The following is a 21,358-nucleotide window of genomic DNA, read 5'->3' as shown; positions in this document are numbered from 1 at the left end:
GAGTCAGTAATGTAACCATCATAGACACTTTATGACGTGCTCCGGTGCATCATTTCTCAGTCAAAAAACCTATTATGTGCTTACCGAGAACTTACAGGGGCTTACAGCACCCTCCCATTTCTTACCTTTTTTGACTTTATTGTCATTCTCATGTGGTTGCTATCATTGTCGCTCTCATTTGCTTGCTTCGAATTCAGTGGCTTTTCCTTGTCACATCTTGTACATTTTGTGTTTGTCCCTCCCCCAGGAGCTTTGCCTCTTTTCCATTTGTCTGATTGGTTTGCTTCTATTCTGTAACTCTCCTTCTGTATCCTCTGGGCAACCTAACCCTGACTACACTTTTCACATCAGTTTAAGGGGCCACAAGGTCAAAGGGTCAAGACTGCTAACAGTGTAGGAGATACAACATCAGAGCCTGGATACCACAATGATCATATATTATAGATATGGAATACAGCAATCACACATGAAGGCCCACAGTAATTCCAGGAACTAATAAATATAAAACACTGAAGCATGGGCAGGTCTTCTTTTATGCTTGACACAGTGGAGTCTTATATGGGGTCAGTTCAGGATGGGCCTCTGCAAGGCCAGAAGATCACAGGAGCTGCACAGGCCGGACCCTTGAAACATACTTGAAGGCAACTCGTCCATCCAAGATAGATTTCCTGGAGTTGTTGTGCCAGTTGTCACATACATTCTCGTCCGAGCAGTGATGCTGACCCTGAGGTAGCTGTATTCCTCTTTTAAAAGTCTGTGCTCTTATGTTTATCAACCTACTCATGGTGTTTCAAAGCGCAGAGAAGTGTGAATGCGATGATTAATTGGTGTTCCTACCGTGGGTTGCAGGGCAAGATAGAGAAATGGCACAGTGCTGCAGGTGCTAGTCAGAGAAGTGAGAGAAGGCCACATATTACTGAGCACAATAATATTCTTATAAACACAGCAGATTTCCTATTCAAATACATTCTGTATTCTAGTCTTATACTGCTTACTTTTAAGGAACTATTTTTTTTCTTTTTGGCTTAGCACTGTATGAGTGCATATGTTTTCCAGCTCTCTTGCGTGCCCTCCCAAAATACTCTCTCACTGCACTGCTGTCTCCATCATGTGCTGTAAACTGTCTTATTTCTTCCCTTGCCAAACTCCCCAGTACTCCATGGTGCTTTGTCGCTCATGTGCTTTTCTGCCCACCCTCTCTCTTGCTTCTCTCTCTTGTGCTGCTTTTTCTCTCCCCCATCCACCCCACATTGCTTCCCACCCCACCGGGCCCTTGTTGCTTCCTCCCACCCCTCCTGCTTAGTCTTTTTTTTAAATCTAGTTTTTCTTTGGTGGGACAGGCACCACATTGCAGTCCGCCCCTCTGCCTTCAAAAAGCTCTTTTGTGTTACTCCAATTTCATATTTTTTTAGTTACCTATTCATCTCAGATCAGTAATTAAACAAGTATTTGCAATGCAACAGGTCTCACATTTACTTGAGTTAGAGCTATTGGCTTTGTAAATTCAAAACTGGACTTTTCTTGCCACACAAATTGGTCAATCCTGCCTCAATATTTTGTCTTTTCCTTCCACATAATTCGAGTGGCCCTGCATATAACTAAAGCAATTCCATTTATCTTCTTTATCTATCTGCATCCAAAAATGAAAATGTTGTCATTTAGCATCCTAATGTAAATCTGAGATGTTAATTCCAATAGAATGCCATTTTCACCACCCCACCATCAGAGTTGCTGGCTGGCTAACACAGTTCCCAAAACAAAGACACAAGGCAGCCACGGAGGAGTAACGAAATAATCTAAAAGGGTCACCCAAACATGTAAAGAGTGTCCAAACAGCCATAGTGTAATAAGGATGTTAAGTTGGCCTGAATCATGGTCATAATTGCAAAAAGGAAAGATTAATAAAACACGTGCAATTATCATGTAAGCCCAATGAAAACCTTTATCAGAAATACGTTTGGCATTAGATTGTAATGCTCAGAATAGACTTTAGAGGGCACCACAATGAAAAAAGCAATTGTAAGAAACGTGGTCATGTAACCATATAGTTAGCCCCTAAAGGGCATAACAACATGAAAAGAAAATGTCAGAAGGTAATGCACTGTACCCATATATTTAGCCCCTACAGGGCATAGCACATTACAGATTTGTAGGGCTAGCAGGCCTACTCCAATGATATTACAAAGAAGGCCTTTAAAAACACAGACTACTCCCAGCTGTAAAACAAAAGTTACATCCATTAGAGCGCTTTAAAAGACACTCAATGGTGGGAGGGGCTATTATTTTGGGGTCCCCACTAACCTAATTTTGGGAACCCATAGATGATGTAGACAGGAAGAGCACATTGTTGTGAACGTTTTGGTGGTGGTCCCATTGTCCTAGGACCACCACAGGCTGAGTTATGAGCAAAAACAATTCTAAAAGTAATGGGCTGCAAACCATTATTGGGCGAGTTTCCCAAGTGCCATGAATATTGTAGTAACAGCTCTCCTGCTGTGCTGGGAGGGCTGCTTTGAAGATTTCTGTGTTTTTTACATAAAGCATTTATCAATTACAAGTGTTGTGTGAAAGCTATTGAGCATGAAGGGAAGAGCCAAAAAAAATTACTCTGATTAGGTAACTGTGTGAACAATGTGACCAGTGCTTCAATACCGCCGATGGAGTTTGCTCGGTTCTGTGCTGTGAACGCCATGGAGCACAAAGGGAAGAGACAAAAAAAAAAAAGTGTTTTCCCATGCTGAAGTACATCGGCAATCATGCGATAATCCATGTAACAGGGTCAGTCTGCAAGGCGGGACAAACGTAAAGCACTTACCAATGACATCAAGGGATTTTTGAAAGGCAATCCCACAGACGAGTGAAAATGGTGAGCGTGAGGTGAGCGTGGTTAAAAGCCCACAGAATACTTGCAACAGGTTGAAAAGCGCTTCACGCTCGACCTAAAATTTGCTCCTGTGTCATTTCATAGGTTTACATGTGTGGTGAAGCATGTGTGTGCCTACAAAAATTAAATGTCTGTCTACGTCATCACACCTTTTAAAATGTTATTTATGTATAAATGTTTTAATTCTACGCCATGCTGCACTGCATCTTACTGATGCTGTACAGCATCGCCAAAAGGCATTGGCAAAACCATTAGATACCAAAGGTGAGTCCTGTTGGCTTTGCCCATGCTTGTTACTGGTGAAGGTTTGATTAGCAAAACAAAAATTACAGAAGGGAGAGAACTGGTTTGAGGGCCTTCCTTTGTGAACGCTCCTAAAAATTGTAAGAGTTCAATATATACTGTAGGAATAATGTTGGCTTTCTCTGCTTTCTCTGAACTAATTCACCGTCTGATATTTACTGCCTGAGCCTCGATGGAAGATGGGATGGACCTACCCCAACAGTTAGACAATACTCCAATTACACTTGTTTTAATGCTGTGAATTATAGAACTATATAAATATTTTTAAAGTATTGTTTTAGTGCATAACTAGATGGCATGAGGTTGGCCTTTTGTTTGGCAGTAGTAGATGCCCTTCTTGGATTGTTTGCACTTGGCACAGTTTGTTGTTAAATAGTGAAATCTGAGAACTTGTGATCGGTTTACCTCGAAGTTTGAAGGCCTCGTGGAAATCTTTGAAAATGTTACTGAACTCAGTGTTTGGTTTCTCGGGTTGGACACACTGCTGGCAAGAAGGAGAGCTGTCTGCTCTTTGAAGGGACAGGTTACCCCAAATGTACACCATTAGGGGCTTATTAATAATGAAACGGAACAGACCTTTAATACATTACGGCGGTTTCATCTCGATTTAAGGATATTTCCATGTCATTTAAAGACACCTATGTTGATTTTAATTATGAAACGGACGAAATGCTTGTTTTGTCTGCTCCAAGGGTTAAAAAGTTCTGGATAAAGAACTACAAAAGTTGCTATTCTTTTGTTTGTCTGAAGCAAAGTACTTTCCGTTTTCCGGTGAACACACATACGTGTCACTGTTTACCTTGTGTGTTTTTTTTCTTTTGAATTAAGCTCTCAGTCAGCCTTCTGGTGCGTACCTCAGTGCTCCTCGTATGATTATTGTAATGGAAGCCTGCAGCAGTTTCTGCGCGATTACCAGGTGCAGCGCCATTGATGGGGCAGGGGTTGCTTATTGTGCCAGTCACGGTGGAATCGGCCAGTTTCCTCCTGAAAATGTTTAGGGCTCTGTTCATTGCAGCGGACATGACAGCCACGTCTTTGTGATTGCTCCTGCTTGTCACCGGGATTACATGATGCACAGTGACATTATCACTGCCTCCCCCTCCCCCCCCGGGACAGAGACATGTTCCTAATCACTTTGCCTATACACCTGTACCAGTGTGGACCGAAAGTAATCGATTCACCCAGTAGCAGTGTACGTACTCCGATTGCAGCCCCAAACCAGTGAAAACGCCCCGCTCCCACCACACATCAGTGACCAGCATCTACACATCACCAATGCACCAAAGACATCTCCTGATGGTATTGTCCATCTGCGTGATGTAAAATTCGAATAAACATCTACTGAAACATAATTTTTGTTTACCTCTGATCAAAACATCACAGCCGCCCCTCATTTTTAGAAGCAGTTTCCGTGGCCCTGTGGGGATCCTTTCTCCTCGCCTTGTCACGCTTTTCAAAGAATGCTTTATGTGGTAATCCTGTGTGCATTTTGCAGGTATAGCCCGTCCACGGGCAGGATGCAGTTCATCTCTGTAGTACATCATTTTGTGTGCTAAAGTACATATTATGATCTTGACTGACTCAAATGTTATCATCACAATCCTCGGCTATAAAACTCCCAATATCTTTTCTCCAAATGGCCAGGTTAACTCTGGTGTCTGGCTGGCATAATATTGTGTTTGGGAATTCGAAGCGCTCCTCTGGCGGCCCCAGTGTTGACATCGTTATTCAGTCTATGTGATGGAGAACTCTTGGCAGATGCGGAGTGTATTAACCCCGCTGTGCTTTGATTATGTCTTACAGCTCCATTTAGCAGCCCTGGCATCACTGAAGGGAGACATCGTGGAGCTTAATAAACGTCTCCAGCAGACTGAGCGAGACAACGACGTGCTGGAAAAGAAATTGGCAAAGTCACAGGTGGGTGATGCGACGCGTCTTCGAATCTCCCTCGACGCCACACTCAGCAAGTGGGGCCGCCATAAAAATGAAATACTCATTCTCCCGGAATGATGCAATGCTTTGTCGCAGTTCGGGTATCCTCTCTGACTTTGACTGAACTCTCTCTGTCAAAGACCAGAATTAAGTCACCGTTGAATAGTCTGTGACAGCAGCGTTTGAGCTGATAGGCACATTCAGTAAAATGCATTTACTGCAGGATTAGCAGAGCCTACGTCATCGAATATTAAACTGTGTGTTAAAGGAACGAGCCTTCTGCTTATAACAAGCCTAATCTGGAGAAACTTAGGTTCCATAATCAGTTTTGTTGTGATTGTCTGATTTTGAGTCTGGCGTACTACAAGTTTTATACCAATGGAGTCAAATTAACTCTGTCCGTGTAAAACGTCCTCCAAAAAACTAATGCAACAGGTGCCGTCAGGGGTAAGCCATCCAACCTGTTTGGAGTGGATGGTTGGGTCGCTTTAAAGAAATGGTTTCCCAGCCTACTATTGCCAATGCTTGTGAATTATAAAAAGTAGTATATTTGTATCAATTCAAGGATCACTTGTATTACTTTTTTTTTTAAACCAGTTATTACATATATTTAAATACCTGATCCAAAAAATTGAACACTTTTCCTCTTTCTCTTAGTGAAATCCATACAACAAGAAACATGGACACAGACATAGCAGGCCCTTATATAACTACCAAGCCAAGAATGCATTTATTTGATTGGTGTCACACCCAGGCCTCGAAAAATCATAAAAATGGTACTAGACCTGCAGGTTGAGCAACTTGAATAATCTACTCAACCTAGCTGTAATGTAAGTGACACGTAAATGGGTTTCAAGTTATGTGATCCTAGGAAATATTTTATTTTATAGTCATCTTTTTCTTCATTCTCACAAATGAGTACACCTTCAAGTATGTGAATCCAGCATTTCTACTGTACAGGAAAACTCCCTTTGTTTGACTAAATAGACTAAACATTTGCTCTATGTATAATAAGAATCTAGCCCACATACAGGGTGCACATGATCCATGACTTGCCTCTTAGTTTACCAATAGAATTGCCATCAGGGCAAGAGTGTTCCTCAGTTTATTTTTAAACACTCACTTCAAATAAATATGTAACTACAGCTTGATGTGGTAGCCTACTACCCAGTACATTTCTAAAAAATGTCCAAAAACCTTCTCACCAACTTGCAGCTTTACTGATAAAACTTTATAGTGTATTCAGAATAAACTGTGAAAATTGGGTTTCAGAAAACATAATTTGCACATCACCAAGTAAAGTGCTCTGATTTGTTTTCATCCTATTAAAAAAAAAATCATCACTCAGAAGCTCAAAAAATTGACTTTCCCAACTACTAAAATATTTTTTTAAATGCTTGTACAGTTGTTTTTAGTTATTTAAATGTTGTGTGTTAGGAAAAAAACTGACTTCCTGCAGCCTTTCATTTCACACTCTATGTACAGCAAGTCAGACAGCTCACCTTACACAATCCTGGAACTCTGCAGTCAGAAGTAAAATTAATTGTAAGAAGACAAACTGACTTTTGACCTTTTATCTCTGAACACAGAGAAAATGTGACAAGATAAGAACAAGATTTAAAGGCATCTTTATTGCTCCTTCGCTTTCTGACTGAACAGAACACCTGTTCATTGTCAACTTGAAGGGGCTAACGGGTCCTAAAAATAACTCAAACGGATAAAATATGACTCACATAGCAAGTGGGCAAGTAGATTTTTCGAAGTCTGACACCTCCTGAAGCTATGCCCCTGGCTGATACTCTAGCTAAATTGTGAGCAGAACGCTCATTTCTCACTCTTCCTTTTGGGTCTCGCCTACAGACAGCCTCTAGCAAACAGACCTTGTGTACCTACCATAGCCTTGAGTGGACTTTGTGCCACCCTTCTTACTCATGATTCGAGGACTTACTGGTTAGTTCCATGCTCTGGATTCAGTGGCTTTCTTCCTTATTTTTGTGTTTTCCCTGCCCAAGGAGCAATTCAGTCGCACTGTTTTTTAATGGGATGAGGTGTATTATTTTGCTGCAGATGTCAGGTGACTATTTAAAAAAAAATTCTTTCTGAGGTTAAGCAGAGTGTATTGATTTGGTCACTCATTTCCCCATCCCCCAGTGCTTTCTTTATTGTGTTTTTTTTTTTTTTAACTTTTCAAAGCGGGTCCAACAGCTGCACATTGCCACTGGGATGTTGACATTTTTTTCCTGTGCACTCCTCCCTCCATGTCATCCTTTTTCACATTTAATTATTACTTTCTGCAGGGTCTCATCAGCTGCCCAGTGTGACCGGCCCGCTTGCATGCTCCAATGTGTGCAACATCCTATGCATATCGTATTTTTAATTTACTGTTCTGAGATGGCTGCCACCTATGCATGAACCCACATAGCAGCTATCCTTGTATGGTGTTTATTTGCTTTAAGAAAAGTCAAAGCAAATATGGCTGCAACACTTGCATGAACTTGCACAATAGTATTCTTGTAATTATTTTCCTCAAAGCAAAAGAAGAGTCAATCCTAAATGGCCACCGTATGTGTGCATGCATATGCGATGGATTACTTTAAATTATTTCTCTTTCACTTTAAGAAAAAAAATCACAAAACCGTGCCTCGATGTGCACACATGGTGGCTATCTAGCCAAACAGAACTGACCGTCAGGAGGTTTCATGTGCGTGCGATAACTACAGGCTTTGCCAATGCATGTTCTGTGACATTCATTGGCAGCTAGTAATTTTAGGAGGGAGGGGGACGGACGGGACACACATACTCACTCACACACTCACTCACACCCATTTATTCATACATGCGCACATACACCCATCCATTCACAACACTCATTGCCAAATATTCAAAAACACGCATGCAGCAAATATTAATTAAAAAATAATAATAACACTTACCTACACCTCTGCCTCAGAGTGCCCAGGAGGGTTGGGACTGCTGCCTTTTCTCATTGGTTGACCTTAGGTCAGTTAGTGAGGGAAAGCAGCAGTCCCAAACTCATCACAGAGTAGGATGGGGTCAGTGGGACTACTGACTCCCCCCCACTCTGTGACGAGGTGTCAGTGATTGACACTCAGCCCTGGGCACTTCAGGGCTTAAAACTGAAGCACCCTGGTCGGATGCAATGAGTGATGTCACATCTGGGGAGGGCCTTGAGGAACTTTGCTGAGCTGAGGAGGTCACGTCCACAGGAGTTGTGACATCCTCAGCCCAGCAAAGTTTAGCTCAGGCAGCCAGGAGCTTGCACATTTAGCGCATGTCTAGCTCCTGGCTGCATGACCTGAACTTGAAGAGTATCTGTCAGGCTGACCTCTGCTCAGCCTGACAGAAACTCTTCTTGAGGGGCAAAAGGTGAGGGGGCATGGCCCCTCAGCCCCTATGGACAGCCCGCAACTTGTGCCATTATTGGAATTCTTGTTGTATGAAGCTCCTTAACTTTCCAAACTTTTGAATGTACTTACAACTACAAGACTGGAAAACTACACATTAATACATGCCAGCCGATGGGCAATGCATGTGCAGTATTCTTCCATTCTCGCCCTGCCCATCTTCTTCATTTCCTCAGCATATCGCCCTCAATTATTGAATCACTTCACCCTAACTTAGATAATTTATACTGATCAGTTTAGGAGCCTGCAATTCTTCTGCCTTTCTAGTTGTGTCTTTCAGAATTGATTGCTTTAGCTTTCTTCATATGGGATTCTTGTTTCCCTTCATCTTTCTCAGTGCTTTCCCACATTTCACTAAGAACACTGGTTGTACCAGGCCCTTTGGTGACAGCAGCTTCAATGAAGTGCACACAATTCCAGCTGACCCTGACTCAGTCCTACTACATTCTTTTAAGGAGATTTTTTTTTTCTAGCTGCCTTGTGTGTGCTGCAGCAGATGGTAATAAATCAGTGGCGTAACAAAGGCCTCACAGCCCCTGCAGTTTGGCGGGGTTGGGGAGGAAGCCAAGATCCAGGGGGCCCCCTCAGCACAGTACCTTGGCCTGCAAGCTCCTGCGTGAGTTCATGGGGGGCCCTCCATGTACTTTGCAGGGAGGGCCCCTCTAGTTTCGCTATGCCACAGCAATAAATAGTCCCATACACCAGAAATTATTTTTACACCCCAAGAGTCACCTTTAACTACAAAAGACAAGGGTCAAGAAACCAACTTTTTCTCAGGCTAGCAGCGTTCCAGCAACATGCGTAGTGCAGTGCTGCTCTTTTCCATTACTTGAAGATGAATCTCCTACAGTGGGGTCAGGTCCAACATCTGTGAGTGTTCCCGAGTGAAGGTAAACTGCCTGTGTAAAGAGAACTCCTTAGTTGTGGTTGATGGAATGTGTTTTGCAGTCACAGGCACTTAAGACATTTCTCATGCTGAACCTAATATCCCCAAGAAGAGCCTTTCTCTTCCTTATGGAGTACATTCTAAGTGGAAGTAAAAGTGCCACCTTTCCAGTCTCATAGTCATTTTTTAAAATTTCAAATAAATAGTAGTTCCATCGTACACTCAAGAAAGGAGTATAACAGCACAAGCTAATCTATTCATACTTAAGGCTCTACCATTTGAGTTTAACACACCAGCTTGTACCCTTCAACATAGCATAAAGAATAAAAAGAATGTCCCCAGCCAACACTTACATCAACATGCCAAATTAGACAGCAGTTTACAAATATATCAGTGGAAACGTATCCAAAAAGATACAGCAAAAAGTACATCTTTAAATGCAGCAAAATCCTCGCATAGTGCCTGGAGGTCCTACCAAGAACAAAACCCACTTGAGCGTTAGAATGACATTCTGGAAGCTAACTTGTTAATGTCAGAGTTCATAAGAAGAAAGGCCTGTAAGTTGTGGAGAATAAGAGATCCCCATTGGGTTGGGTATCAGTGATATAATGACCCTGTTACACTCTGCACGAAGCCCATCATTCCCTGCCACATGCTTAAACACTTCACATAGCAGTGGAGGGACCGCATGTGCTTTTATATTATGGAACTAATTTGGAAAGCCATCCTTCCCAGTTGCCTTCCTGGTATTTTTGACTTCAAGATTGAGGTGTTATGTCCTCATCTGACTGGTTTTTGCGTTTCTCAGTCTGCAATAATACATTTAGTGTCCCTAATGTTTTTTTCGAGCCTGCGAACAGTTGCTTTTAGTAGAAGACAAGTTAATGAATAAATAAGTAAATTCTTCTGATATTGTGGTGGGGTTAGTCAACAATTGAGTAGCATCATTCTGCAATGCTGGTATGGTGGACTTAGCTTTGAGTTATTTCAGAGAGTGCCAGCAGTCAGTCTGCTTTCTCACCATTTTCATAATGTTTCTGCTTAAATCTGGTTAGAGTTAGTTTTTCCTTTGATAGAGCAGCAGTACTATAAACCATATTTAGTTTGGGTCAAATTTCACAGGTTTTCAACATTTGGAGTATCACGAGGCTTCAAGGGACCACACATTTTTCTCCAATCATTCTGCTAAACGTGCACTCCTCTACATGCTATTACAGATTCTCTAATCATAGAATCTCTAAGATATGTTTTGGCAGCCACCCATAGAGTTTGTGAATACTGATTATTGACTTAGTTCTATGCCCTTTTAAAAAATATGTCTCAGTGTTTATTCCCTACTAGCTGTTTATGACAGAATGTGTTCATCCGCCACTATTTACAAGCAGGAGTCTCAAACACTTGGTTAAAGATCAGGTTTGATCAGGATGTTTTCAGATATCCCTCTCTCCGTTATTTTGCACATAGATATTTTTGGCATCAGCTGACCAAAAAACATAAACTAGCCTGGACACTGTTCCATTTGTATGTGACAAGAATGATTATTTCCTGCTGTTTGGAGATATGAGTCTCCAATGTTTCTTTAAAGCATGATTTGACATGAAGTTCCAGAAGTACACCCTCATTGAATGTCTTATGTTCAGTGTCTTAATATTTACAGTTGAGTATTTGATCAGGAACCAGATTACACTCACCCTGACAACCACTTTCACCTATCCAAATTCACCAAACAGTCTGTACAATGTAGTGAACAATTCTTTTTGACACCAGTTGGGGCCTAGATTGAGCCAATGATCAATTTATTATCTTGTATGGAAATATACATATCTTCTTGAAAGAGGATATGGTGAGAAAAATTGTGGGGCAAGTCCACAATGGAGGCCTAATGCTTGAAGCTTGTTAAAGTTGCGTAACTCATGCTAGAAAGTGGGCCTTTCTATTGGAATATGAGAGTTGGAGTGTAATCTTTTCAAAGCAGTGAGGAAACACCAAACGGATTGGGGCAGTCAACAATGATAGGCAACTGTATTCAGGTGGGCGAGCAGCCATCATCTGCACCATCCTCCTTCATTGTATGGTGAGGCCAGACTCCATCAATCATACATTATCAGCAAAACTTTATTAGCAAGATTTCAGGTGTGGAGCAGCTTCATTTGTTCTGTCAGGGTCCCTTACCGGAAGACTTGAGAATTGATCTGGATTTATTTTTGTCTTTCAAGGAAGCCTCCACCAATCAAAGTTCTAAAGGATGATGAAGCATCAAAGGTAGGCATTTTGCCCATCTAATCTGTTTTCCATCTCAATTGTTTGATCTTTGTGTTCTGAAGACACAGAGGAAGCTATAGCTATTGTGATCTCTTCCAAAGTGTCCGGGAGTCCTGCTAATTCAGCAGGGTCTTGGAATTTGTGAATCCTGCCATTTATTGTCACCAGCATCATCACAGGTTCACAAAGACCAAATCAAATATCTTTTTTTATGACTAGTCATAGTGCTAGAAGTATTTCTGGTAAGGCTAGTTTCATGGGAAAAGGCTGTTGGAAATGAAATTCTTTGATCCCCACTTTGATATGAAGTAGACAAACAATAATGCGTCTGTGCACCTTGGACTTGTTCTCTATTCATGACTTGAATCTATGTGGATGTTCAAATTGGAGGGCCAATGTGAATGTTAGTCTCTAAAGTTCTGTAGCAAGTTTAACTAGGAGGGAGAATATTTTATATTGCCTCCATCCTTCTCAGGGACTGTAAAGATACAGACAGTGGAGTGCTTGTTGCAGTCTTCAAGGATCCCCACCATCCAATTTAGATTCCATATGTCATCACTCCAAGTAAGAAGAGCCAATTGCTTTTCATCCTGTTCACCTAGTCTTCTGACAATCAAACATACTTTGAAGGTGCAGAACTCTGTCAAATAGATTTTATCTGTTAGTTTCTATTCTGGCTGATGTGACTACACTCATAGTAAGTTTGATTGCCATCAGTTGAGAGAAATGAGATGTCCATGGTAACAGGCAAATCAACCATTGTTGTGGGTGGGATCCTATGATTTCAGCTTCTCCTGAGAAGACCGATTGGTGCAAAGCTTTTGTACCTGAATAGAGTGAGAACAGTCAGAAAGGACAACCCTTATTGCTCGCTCCCCTTCAAAGATTAGAACTAAGCATGGAGTCCTGGGGCAAGGTCACACAGGCTACAGGTGTAGTGCGGGCACAAAATCTGATCAGAAGAAGAAGGCACTTGTGAGAAAAATAAGCTCCTGTCATACATAGGTAAAGTGAGACTAAAAGGTTGAATTTGAACTGAAGACAGGCCCATTATGCCAGCACGGAAAAGTACTACAGTAGTAATAGGAGTTTAAGTTGACAGCCTTAAATTCTCACAATATGTAGCAAGAACCCCCTTGGAGTGTATGCCTGTTCAGCTGTAGCAGGTTAACACCAGTTCATCAGGAGCAAAAGCAAGGATAGAATGTGTGATCAACTCGTTGATCGCAGTCCAAGATGGTGACTTTCTGTATAGCTGAACAGTGTATGAATGCCATGAATGACCTGCTGGTCAGAGCAATCACCTTGAGAGCAAACCCAGTGCTTATGTCAGTGGTGCTGCAGAAGGTAAATCCAAGCGCTAAGGCCATATGCCCTCTGCATCCAGTAAATGTCAAGTGTATCTTGGGCATAGGGGCTGGGTGCCTCCGCACTCCAGGAACATGCCGCAACACCCCTTTGCCAAAGCAGTAGTTGGTGATCAGATATAGACCAACATATGCAGGCAGACCCTTCCAGAGTCTTGCTTTGTTGCAAGAGAACTCGACCACCGCTGTGATGCCAGGGGCACTAGAAGGTTTACTGGAAATCATTGAAGATCAGGAGCGTGATAGCACATCCGGCAGCATCATCCGTTCCTTTGTAGTATTCTGGTTCGTGCAATCCAATTTGCAGAAAAAAGTGTGGCCACACTTGCACCAATTACAACATGTTATGAGCTAGATGTGGGTGATATGTGGTCATATTCCATCAAGGGTATGCCCCACCTCCCATTGTCATATTTAGTGTTTCTTTAGTAATGCATTTAATACCAAAATCCTACCGAACCTTTATGAATGCCATAGTGGTTTTCATTATTTACATTGTATTATCTTTTTTGACGATAAATGCACCGTCTCAGGTCTGTTAACTTTTTAGAAACTATACACTGTTTCTTTATGCATTAACTTTTTCAAAGTTAGACAGAGAGTTTTTTCTCTTCAACCCCCTAAGTATTCCTGGAACTATTTATTTGCAATCCTTCAGGATAACATTAAAAGTTTTTCTGTCTTTCAGAGGAAGTATGGTCATAATCTTTCGCTTTTAACAAATCTACTACTTATGAAGCTGTTGAGGCATGTCTTTAATTCTGACATTGGGTGCCATTTATCTCTTTTTGTTCATCAACCATAAGTCAGATGACTTTGAATCTTCTGTAAACATAGCTGAAAGTAGTTCAAAACTCAATTTTTTTCCAGTCCTTAGAACATCATCTTTTGAGCCGATGAACAGTGATTTATTATTCTTTCTCTATTCATATCAAAATATGCATGGAAAAGGATTTTCAAAAGTGTTTGGGAATGACCAGGCAATTAGATTCTGCCATTATAGAATGTATGTTTACTATCAGTAGCCGTCCATTAACTCTCGTCTCAAAGACTGGCCAGATGCCAAAGGACGATGTCTGTGTATCCAGCTAACACTGCTCCACTCAAGAAGTATTTGTGGTTCTGAAGAATATAATTCTCAGGATGTTGATATCTCCTAATCTAACTTCTATGTCATTATACATTAGCTAGTGTCATTGCAGACGGGGACCTTTATCTAGAACCTTCAACACACATCAGCCATCATTTCACTGTGTCGTCGTTGCAACTCATGCATGTTGTGACATTGCTATATAAGTTTTCATCCTTTGTCAAGTGTCAGTATGCAGTATATTTTGTTGGTGGAAAATTCATTCAAAGATGACTACACCTGACCACACTTGTCCTCATATGTTTATTCTCCAGCCTTCACGTTAGTAACTGTATCAAAAGAGATGCTGCTTGACTCTTGCAATAACCAATGATGCTGCATCATGCTGTCTGTGCAGCCAACATCCACATCAAATCGAACCACAACAAATGATTGCCAGTCCTGAAACTCAATTCATTTTCTGCCATCAGACATATAGTGTACAAGTGACCTGGCTTCTCATTTGGCACAGTCCTACCAATGGCCCCTGTGTTAGGTGACTTACGTCCCACAGTCGCATCGGTCTTCAACATGGGAGGACGTAGCTGCTTCCAGCAGACCAGTCCCCAGACCGAGGCAAGTCAGAGGCCATGTCTTCTTTGCCTTCTGCTGCCCTTAAAATTCAAACAGCCAGTGGATTGAGTTATCCACAAGGTCTCCAAACATTGGGGACCTGCTTCAGCAAGTACATTTCGTACCTTTCTTCTAAAATCTACACATTCCTTTCATATTGTTTCATGATGTGTTACTATGGGATACTCCCTCCTTTAAGTTGCAGAATTTTCTACATTTGTTAGATGAGTATTGAGTAATACTATTTTAAACTGTTTTATGAGGAGAAGGTGATTGTAAGTGATGCAATAAATAATTAAAAATCCCTAGTAAACATCTGTGTGAAAGATTGGGAAATAAATCCTACCACTTTTTTGGCCACCCAAACTGAAATTTATAATGTGAAACTTTTTTATGAAAGCCATGACAAACTACATCCATAGTATGAAACGTAAAACTCTAGGGTTAAAAATAATTAAATGCCATGCTTTTACTGACATTGTTTTGAAGAAGAATGCCACCAATCTACGGAAGTAGCATATAGGCATAGATGAATGCCAAGATATGATTAATCAATTCAGTGTTTTGAATGTAGGTTGTCTCTGTGTAGAATACAAAAATAATGTATGCCTCACATGCTATGTGGTTTTTTCCAATGGCTTCCATCTCCTGGAAGAATATTCTTCAGAGTTACTAAAGCCTCACACACCATCGTCTCAGGGGTGGCTCCCCCGCCAGCAGCTGCTGCGCAACATCTGCAAAACGTTTACCAAAAAACTAGAATAAAATGTGTTTATTATCGTTTTCTTGCAAAAGGGGTGGGGCCACAAGCTGTGACGAGCACTGAGGGGGAGTATGCTTGGCCAGCCGTCTTGGGCCAGTCAAGCACACGTGCATTGGGCTCTCTCCAACGCAGGCACTGCATTGCTGGTTTGGAGACAGCAGGCAGAGTCTTTCACTCTGCCACAGAGTGACCTGGCTGGGCACTCCGTCCAATTCTAACACTTCTTTCATGCTGCCAGCAGCATGAAAGCAGCGCTTGGATTGGACACAGGCCAGGCTGGGTACCTGCAGCTGCAGTCGATGACAGAGGATCGGTGCAACACAGCAAGTAAGGTTTGTTTTAAAAAAACAATTTAAAAAAAAATATTTTGTCGTCCCCCCCTTCCCCTTTTCCCTCCTGTGAGCCACCATTGCATCGTCTCCTTTCTAAATTCAGGAAACAAGTTAAAAGGCTTCAATGTGTGCCATAGGATTGCATAAAATGACTTGATGGCTCATAAAGTATTTGAAAATATATGTATTTTGTGTTAATTTACTGTTTTGATACAGAGTTCAATCAGTCTTTTGGCTGCTTTGGTGTGTTTGCAGATATAAGCACATCCAATACTGTACCAATCAAATATTATTCATGCAAATGGCGACAGGGTCACCAGCAGAAGCATGCTGCTCTTTAGTGCCCTGTGGAGGTCATTCTTGGAAAATTACTTAAGGCCCAATTCAAATGTTCTCTGGCAGTTGTGTTTTACTCTGGATGTGAATTTGCAGCGGGAAGACCTGGAAGTGCAAAGAAACAATGTTTTATGAATCGGGTCTGGGATTCAGCATACCTTCTCTAAATCCGTGGGTTGGTCAGCTGGTCTAATGTACTACTACGCACAAGAAAAGCTATGGGATTCAGGCCTGGAAATTCAGTGGTAGTTTACATCTGAGACAGGAGTATTATGCAGCTACCCACATAAGAAGCTTTGTGATTGGCACCTTTAGCAGAAAGGACATTGTGTGCAGACAGCAACTTTGTATATACCAATCACGTAATTGCATTTTTGAGTCATTTAATTGCATTTTATATGTGTTGTTTAACATTGCAAATGTGGGTCTTAGTTGATGCCGTTTTGCATTATTTGTAATGTTTTAATCCATGAATCCTTTGTAATCTAATGATTTCAGTTTGATGTCCAGAAATATGTATTCTACTGTCCTCTTTGCCAATCTGAGTTGGCTGTACCGGATTACCAAATAGGCAAAGTAGGCACCAGCCTACGGGCCCCGCTCCCTTTAGGGGCCCCTCGACAACGGATTCTAAAAATATTGATTTGATCTTGAAAGAAAATTACAATCAAGCTTTCTTAAATTGTTTCCAAAGAGAAAAAAAGAAACAAAAACTTTACATTAAAGACTCTTTAGAGAAAATACTGTATCCATGTAATGTACTCATTAACAACTAAAAGTACATAAACCATAGACATCAGATTCACATAAGTTTGTCACTTAAAAGCTCATCTCCTGTCAGCTGTCAGTTTGTAAAACAAAATTGGTGCAAACTACGTACGTGTAATGTTTAGTTTTGTGTAATAAAATTGGTTTATTAAAATTGCTGGTTGATAAAATTAAAAACGTATTAGGAAATAATTTGTGAGGGATGTGGGTGAAATTTCGACTGCTTGGGGGCCTCCACAGGGTTTAATCGGGCAGTTGGTTTATTTTCTCTTGCTACGATATTGTAACATTTTCGTAGACACACTAGAAATTTTGTTGAAAAAACAAGTGAAGAATATTTTGCATTATTCTTTATTACAGCAAGGTCAACTCTAAATAAAAAAAAATTGAACGGATTTGCTTTTCCTAAAGTCACAGGAAACACCATATGACCACCATGGTCCACGAGCAGGCTCCAGCTGCTGATGCCATGGTGTTATTTGACTGCTTCATGCTGTCACAAGTCGCATTGTCTTTTTCACTAGAATATCATGTAACTCCCAATTTTATTTGGTAACAAATTAAACTGTTGCTAATCGAATGCAGTATTTTTTTTATCGCTCGTGATCGTATTTTTACTATAAAAATGAGAAAGAAATGGGCATCTGAATCGTAGGGACAGAATCTGAAGCCTGAAAAAATGCAGGGGTGGATTATTCTAGGTCTCCATCTCTTAAGTAAAACTATGCCTTTTCTTTAAGTACCTGCCAGAAAATCTACATTTTTAGGCATCCCACAGAGACTTGAATAATTTGCAAGTCAAAGCCTAAACACTTTGATTCCATAATGGGATGATCGCAGCAGGAGTAACGTGGCTCTGACAAAGTTTGCAAAATATAGCTGAGTAGCTCCGTTGGCCTCAAGTAATTTACATCTGAGACAGGATGTAATACCCATTCCATTTGCCAAAGCCGAACAATCGGCAGCACCTCATGAAGAATATGTCCAAGTAAGTTCTCTATCCACTCGTACCATTTTCATCATCATCATTCACACTACCTAGAAGGGTAAATGTTCTTTGCAGAATTCAAAAATAGAGCATATACTACTTGAGCCCTTAACTAGGCATGCACTCTCTATTGTGCTTCAGACATATCTCCAAGTGGTCAAGATTTGATCCTTGGGACTTGCTACCCCCTTGGACTAGGCACAGTGCTAGACTCTCATTGTTCCTTGTGCCCAGGAATTCCTATTAAATGCAGCCACCTCATTTGAATTACGAGAAAACTTCAAGGAATCTGCGAAATCAGCACAGATCCAGGGTAAGGCTTCCTCCATTTTTAGGGAATGTGGCCCTCAGTACCACACAATATGTCTGTTCTTTCCAGAAGCAGAAACTGTATCACCAGACACAGAAAGGACCAAGTTAGTTTGCCCAAATAGTGACCAGAACCGATGGAGGCTGACTGCTGAACTTTGTGGTGCAGAGTGTAATCGTCCATCTTCCTGAATTGCATCCCTCGGCTGCATATCAGGTAAGTGCCCTGAAATGCCATGAATCTTTCCATGAGATCAGCTGACATACGGTCACTATACAGGACACCAGTTCATATTATGTCAGCCTTATATGTAGGTTGTCTCATGGCTCTTAAATCCCCATTCTCTTTTGTATGCTTAGCTCTGCTGCTGACAATCTTAGTCAGATCTTTTGACTTGACTTTTTTAAAAGAATAGCGATGCAGCAATTTGACATAAAACTGTTCCAGTGTTCCATTTAGGCAATCCGCTGATTTTCAAAAGCGCCAAAAACCTGAAGACGGTGCGTTCCTGCTACTTCAGCACTAGGAAAAGTTATCCAAACAAATGGATCTTTAAAACTTTACTAACATAATTGAGCCGTTGTGTTTGCTTTTGATTTTCTGGAAGGTCACTCCACAAGAAACAATGACCGGAAAAGATTTTCCAACTGGATCATCACAACACTTTTAAGGGCAAAAGGCTCCGCACACAGACCTCAGCGCTCACCCCAGAGAGTGAGTATGAAACTCTCCTTCTTGTGTCGGGGGCAATTCTAAACAACGACTTGCCTGGCAAAGTCAGCGTCTTCAATGAGATTTGAGAGGTCACCAGAAGCCAATGCAGTTTCTAGTTAGGTAGGAGAGATATGAGAAGTATTAGATAGATTGTAGACTGTTCTTGCTGCATTATTCTGTAACACTTATATCTTCTTAATAGTTGTTTCAGAATCACCTACCAGAGCATTGCTGTAGGTAATCTTTGAGCCAACAAAGTCTCTTCAACAGCTAACCCATCTTGCAGCGAGTGGCGATGGCACATTTTCCACAGAAGTTTGAGATGGTTGTCAGAGGACCGAATGACATTGATTAAGCTGCTTATTCAGTGAGATTTCTCAGTCAGAAAATACCCAAGTCTTTTCACCGCTCACTTAACCTGAGTATTGCCCATACTGCCGTACTCAACTACAATAAACAGTGACCAAAACTGTGAATTATCAGCCAGCGATCAGTGCTGATGTGCACAAACTCAGCCTACACCCACCCCTGGGTGATAGAAAATAGCTCTGTCACAGTCAGTTGTAGCATTCCCAAATTAGAAAAACATATTTCCAATAGTGTTGGTGTTACTTTCTTCACATGTGTGCTCCCTGTTAAAGGTTGAATGACAGGAACTTCGAGGAAGTGAAGCCAGACAATCCTAAAATGATTTTATATGTTAACTAGCAGTTCTGTAAAATTCAGTTCATCCAGCCTGATGCATTGAGCTGTTGTCCTGAATCTTCCACAGTGCTCAGTGAAATGGGTATTTACTTTGGTTCAGAGCTGTTTGCTGTTGGGTTACATTTGCTGTGTGGTTAAGCCAGGCTTTCACAGTTCTAGTGCCTAGTAGGAATATTTACAGATGAAGCCTTACTTATGAGTCCAACCTATACTAACTTGTACATACAAGGCTTGACTACGGGACTCATTTTTAGACATGCCTATATCTGTCCTGGATAGGCTTCATTGTCTCCTGAATGGCTGTGCATGGATGCTGTGTAGATATGACCAAATCGCTCCAACATTGGAGTCTCTGCAATTGTCTCCTGTCCACAAGAGAATACAATTTAGGGCTCTGTACTGTGTACATGTTTTCCTACAGAACTGATTCTGTCCTTCAAGAGTTCCTTATGCTTTAAACAGTATACCAGAAATCCATGTTCAGTCAACTGCTTGATCCTAGAAGTTCTCTGGTTCCGTCAATATAGGTTGTGTAGCACATATTGTTTATGAAAACCTCCAGCCTTTCAGAAGCTCTGTCAGTGGCATGGCATATCAAGTGTTATCACCTACCCATTCAAAAATGTTATCAAAATGTATCTATTCAATAAATACACCTCAGTCATTATGCACTCCTCTGCCCACTGTTCTCTTTCTATCAATATAACTTTTAGAGGCATGCATCCGATATTGACTGTGCAGTTCAGCGTTTCCCTGAACCTTCAGCTTCATGTCTGAGGCAGAGAAGAACATTCTTTTTTTTAATAACAAAATGTTATTGATTTTCAAAGAAGAGCCATCAAAACACACATTAGTCATATCCACAGAGCTATCAAATGAGTGTAGTTCAGGCAACACATTCTCTTCACACTTCCAGCCCATAATACTCCCGCCATCTCCCCAAAATCGTATGCTTCTGTGGGCATCCCCTCGCAAATTGCTGCTTCTGGTGGGCACACCAGTCCACCCCCTTTCCTCCATCTCCCAGCGGAGGGGCTCCAGAGACTTCCATCAATGTGCAGTGTCCCATTTGACCTCCAGTGTAGTCACCCCAAAAAAGATACGCCCCACCCTCCTCCAGGAGGCCTAGAAGTGCAATCCTAGGAGTGAGTTGAAGTGGGCGGTCAAGGACCGCAGATCCCTCTCTTCCAATCTCCTCCCAATATTGGACCAAGACCGGCATGTCCAAACCATGTGGAAACAATCTGCTTGCAGCAAGGAGCATTGTGAGCATTAAGCCTGAGGGTCCTTCCCTAGCCGACTATACCGATTAGGCGTCATGTAGGTGAGGTGTAAATAGTTAAGTTGTATCATGGAGTCTGGCCGGGATGGCAAATTCGCTAGGGGCCATGCGAGCTTCCTGACAGTCATCATCGTCAAGTTCTCCTACTCATCGCTCCCACCTCAGGCGCAGATCCGTAAAGCAGTCCGGCGCATTGATGATTAAAGAGCGGTATATTCTGAAAATGGCTCCTTTGCACAATTGCCCCATCAGATTTTTTTATTTAAGGGGATTGAATTCAGGGATGGGAGTCCTGGCGATATGTATTCTGTTAAAGCATGTCTCATTTGCAGATAACAGAATAATTGTGTATTGGAGAGCTGATATTGTTCGTGCAGCTCCTGAAATGACCGTAAGGAA

The 21,358-nt window shown here is 41.5% G+C and overlaps 1 protein-coding gene across 2 annotated transcripts in view; it reads left to right on the top strand.

Annotated features, from left to right (window-relative positions):
- The window catches only part of MCC (MCC regulator of WNT signaling pathway), a 1,218,505-nt gene that overhangs the window by 688,516 nt on the left and 508,631 nt on the right, over positions 1–21,358 (top strand). For both annotated transcript variants that reach the window (XM_069226494.1, XM_069226495.1), the window contains one exon: positions 4,991–5,104. In XM_069226494.1, coding sequence (XP_069082595.1) covers positions 4,991–5,104 — 114 coding nt within the window. The remainder of the gene's footprint in view (positions 1–4,990; positions 5,105–21,358) is intronic.

Source organism: Pleurodeles waltl, chromosome 1_1 (assembly GCF_031143425.1).
Source record: "Pleurodeles waltl isolate 20211129_DDA chromosome 1_1, aPleWal1.hap1.20221129, whole genome shotgun sequence".
Classification (NCBI taxonomy): domain Eukaryota; kingdom Metazoa; phylum Chordata; class Amphibia; order Caudata; family Salamandridae; genus Pleurodeles; species Pleurodeles waltl.
This window is presented reverse-complemented; position numbering and strand designations above follow the sequence as displayed.